The sequence below is a fragment of the Diaphorina citri genome, unplaced genomic scaffold (assembly GCF_000475195.1).
Source record: "Diaphorina citri unplaced genomic scaffold, Diaci psyllid genome assembly version 1.1 scaffold3944, whole genome shotgun sequence".
In the NCBI taxonomy this organism is placed as follows: domain Eukaryota; kingdom Metazoa; phylum Arthropoda; class Insecta; order Hemiptera; family Psyllidae; genus Diaphorina; species Diaphorina citri.
In genome coordinates this window covers 1-3622 of record NW_007381343.1, presented here as the reverse complement: position 1 = coordinate 3622, position 3622 = coordinate 1, and the positions used below count along the sequence as shown (strand labels likewise).

The window sequence follows — 3622 nt, the reverse complement described above, 5'->3', positions numbered from 1 at the left end:
TTGTTTCTTAACGATATGTTCCCAAGGTGACATGAATATCGAGAAAACAACATATCGTGGTCCTCTCATCCATTCATGAGTAGACCTCAAGAAGAGTGTCATTTAAAAGTCTTCGGTACTGTTACTCTATCTTTTGTGGATGGTTGTGCGAGTAAACACTGTCGAAAAAAGACTTGCGTTTAAAGAAGTACACAACACGAAGACTTGATCAATGGGAAAGAGAGTACATTTGATTTGGGTGAACTCCTTACCTTGGGTTTCACATGGGATTGATGATTTTGACAACAATATTTATCACTTGTTCTTGAGAACTCACCTTCCATCGGTGATCCGCTCCAATGTGCGCCTCCGCAAAAGATGGTGGATTGGGAATCTCGAGGTAATAATACACCAGATTTTTAGAGTTTATTACTACTATTTTAAGGTACGGAGCCGACCCCTAGTTTGGGTGTGGGAGAACAAAATGGTCAGGCTCACAGAACTGGTGATGCGATGGCTCGGCTCCATACATCATTCCAAAGTTCCACTGTGAACTGAGATCAATCAGGTTAAAGTAAAATTTGTTATAACAGATTAGAAGTGGATGAGACCGATCCTTGAATAGAATCGAAAATTACCGACCCCTGATCTTAGACTTAGATTCGATATCTCACACCAGAGCCATACAGAATTCACCCTTGTTGAATGGTTCACCATGTCTTACACCCATAAAGATTCTGTACTGGTTACTCTGTAAGCCATTACTTGCGGTTAAACAGTTTCTAATAACTCCTTTAGCCACATTCCTTCCCAACTTGGTGATTTACTCACTCTCGCCCCTCCCATCTCGTTCGATGAAACAAAAAAAGAAAGTAACAAAGTAGACAGAAAAAAAAAAAAAAAATGAAAAAAAGTTTAAAAGGGTGACAAACCTTTATGTTGCGTTAAAAATAGAAACTTGGTTTCGCTAGCGCGCGCCGCGCGCCGAACAGGAGTTGAAGCTCTAAAAAAAAAATTTTTCACTTTTTTTTTAAAAAAAAAAAAAAAAAAAAAAAAAAACTTGATGTTATAAAAGAAGACCCGTTTTTGCCTGTTCAGAGGGCAATATGACATTTTACACCAAAAACTGTTTATAAAAGTGAACAAATCAGCCTCCTCCATGAATTCTGTTATATTGAAGTTCTATTGTGAGTAGGTAAACCCTGCCATTAGGTAGGTTAGTAAAAAAAAAAGCTTTGTAGAGTTGTCAATGTAGAGCTGTAGACCATCCAATCAAATGCTTTGTTTCCAGATAACTCAAGAATCAGGCGTTATTGTTTTATGTTACCTCAATATGTTTAGACCAAAAGTTCCTGTTGTGTATAAAAACATTTCTTCCACAACACTCAACTGTATCCAACAGAAAGTAGTACAACAAGGTAAGTTATTTTTTGCAATATAAAAAAATAAATATTTTACATTAAAAGTTTAATTAGCACCTACTAAGATAATTATGTACAGTTGTAAAAGCTTTGCCATAACTGATGTACCTATCAATAAACTCAATAGATATTGATATTGAAGAATAAATCTGCCACTTCTACTCAGAATTTACAGACATTTCTCTTTTGTTTCCAGGCAATAATCTAAATCAAGAATCAACTGCTCAGACCAATAGAAACCAGAGTTCCAATTTTCAAAATGTCACAAGCAATACATCAAAGCCAAGCAGTTCAACATCCTTCAATTCTTACAAAAAATCTCCTAGTGTTAATGATACAAAACCTCTAGTAAATCATACTGCTAATCAAAATGAAAACAATTCCAGTGAATCTAATTCAAGAAGTTATAGTTTAAATTAGACAAATGTAATACCTATGAAATTAGCTTAGAAAACCCTGATGAAAAAAGTCAATTGATTTTCAAATTTTTGACAGTGATGTCCAAATTGAGTGAGTCCTCTTTATAAACCTTGTGTTCTTTTTAGGGAATTAATAGAGCTGTAAATTATCCGGATTCAAATCCGTATCCGAATAATTATCCGGATATCTGAAATATCCGTTTTCAGATATCTGTAATCCGGTTTAAATTAGACAAATGTAATACCTATGAAATTAGCTTAGAAAACCCTGATGAAAAAAGTCAATTGATTTTCAAATTTTTGACAGTGCAGATGTCCAAATTGAGTGAGTCCTCTTTATAAACCTTCTTGTGTTCTTTTTAGGGAATTAATAGAGCTGTAAATTATCCGGATTCAAATCTGTATCCGAATAATTATCCGGATATTATCTGAAATCCAAATCATTATCCAATAATTCGGATAATACGGATTTCAGAATTTGAGCCAGCTATCTTTTTGGTTGTATTACCTTCTGTTCATACATCAATTGATTTTCAAATTTTTGACAGTGCAGATGTCCAAATTGAGTGAGTCCTCTTTATAAACCTTCTTGTGTTCTTTTTAGGGAATTACGAGCTGTAAATTATCCGGATTCAAATCCGTATCCGAATAATAATCCGGATATCTGAAATATCCGTTTTCAGATATCTGAAATCCAAATCATTATCCAATAATTTGGATAATACGGATTTCAGAATTTGAGCCAGCTATCTTTTTGGTTGTATTACCTTCTGTTCGTACATTAGATAAATAAATATTTCAATATAGGTACATTTTGATGTTTTACTGCTCGAGCATTTGATAGGAGTATTTGATAGGAATTATATACCATCTCCTTTATAACTAGCTTATGGATAATAAATGATTTCGGTGTGTAGAACTTTCTTTTACTTTTTATGTAGCTCCAAAATTTCTTTGGTTCTGTTTTCAATTCATGTACTTTACGTAATTATCATAATCTTTTTTAACACTTATCTGAAATGTTTTTAGTGTTTGTGTTTTTCTGTCTTCCTGAATTTTGGTGTATGTAGGTTTTTGTTTGTCTCTTAGTTTTTTACGGTGTAGTTTTAAGGTCGTTTTACTCCACCAGTGTGGGTGTTTTAATTTATGTGATTTTTGTTGAGGTATATGTTCATTTAGAATGGTATAAAGTTTATTATAGAAAATATCAAAACATTCGTCTGGAGTATTTGATAGGAATTATATACCATCTCCTTTATAACTAGCTTACTGTTCGTACATTAGATAAATAAATATTTCAATATAGGTACATTTTGATGTTTTACTGCTCGAGCATTTGATAGGAATTATAGCCATTTGATAGGAATTATATACCATCTCCTTTATAACTAGCTTATTTTGTTAAAATACATACTATTTGTACTTACATCAGCATCAAAGTTGGCTCGTGTAAACTCAAGAGAATTGAGTAGTGCTGTAGTGGCAGCAAGTCGTACAGTACTGCTTGTTTCATTGGATCTCATTCCATGGATAATGGCTGTAAGAATTTTATTAGCTCGCTCTACTAGAACTGACTGATCAATATCTTGACAAATGTATCCAATAGCTTCCAGTGAGGACTCTTTGAGCATTTCTGTGCTGTTTTCTGCAATCACATTGTTCACGAGAGTATCGATCAACTCGGGCCACTGTCCAGCGGGTAATTCTGCCACGGCCACTGCAGCAATACATTGTGCCGCTGAGCTTGGACGTCCAGTTTCTGTGCCAAGGGTTTCTATGATCTGGAAATGTAAATGGCACAAA

General features: G+C 34.2%; 2 protein-coding genes across 2 annotated transcripts in view; one reads left to right on the top strand and one right to left on the bottom strand.

Annotated features, from left to right (window-relative positions):
- Positions 1-323, bottom strand: part of LOC103520689 (importin subunit beta-like) — a 3380-nt gene extending 3057 nt beyond the window's left edge. The window contains exon 1 of the mRNA XM_008485788.1: positions 317-323. Coding sequence (XP_008484010.1) covers positions 317-323 — 7 coding nt within the window. The remainder of the gene's footprint in view (positions 1-316) is intronic.
- Positions 324-1275: 952 nt separating this feature from the next.
- Positions 1276-1820, top strand: LOC103520688 (probable myosin light chain kinase DDB_G0271550). Its single transcript, XM_008485787.3, has 2 exons — positions 1276-1397; positions 1597-1820. The coding sequence occupies exons 1-2, from the start codon at positions 1313-1315 to the stop codon at positions 1818-1820; spliced, it is 309 nt and encodes a 102-aa protein (XP_008484009.1). The 5' UTR covers positions 1276-1312.
- Positions 1821-3622: the final 1802 nt, after the last annotated feature.

Excerpts from the sequence above, each read along its gene's own strand:
- LOC103520688 (XM_008485787.3), top strand. The coding sequence starts at position 1,313 with ATGTTTAGACCAAAAGTTCCTGTTGTGTATAAAAACATTTCTTCCACA. Across the intron at positions 1,398-1,596 it reads ACAGAAAGTAGTACAACAAG|GCAATAATCTAAATCAAGAA; the intron begins GTAAGTTATTTT and ends TTTTGTTTCCAG.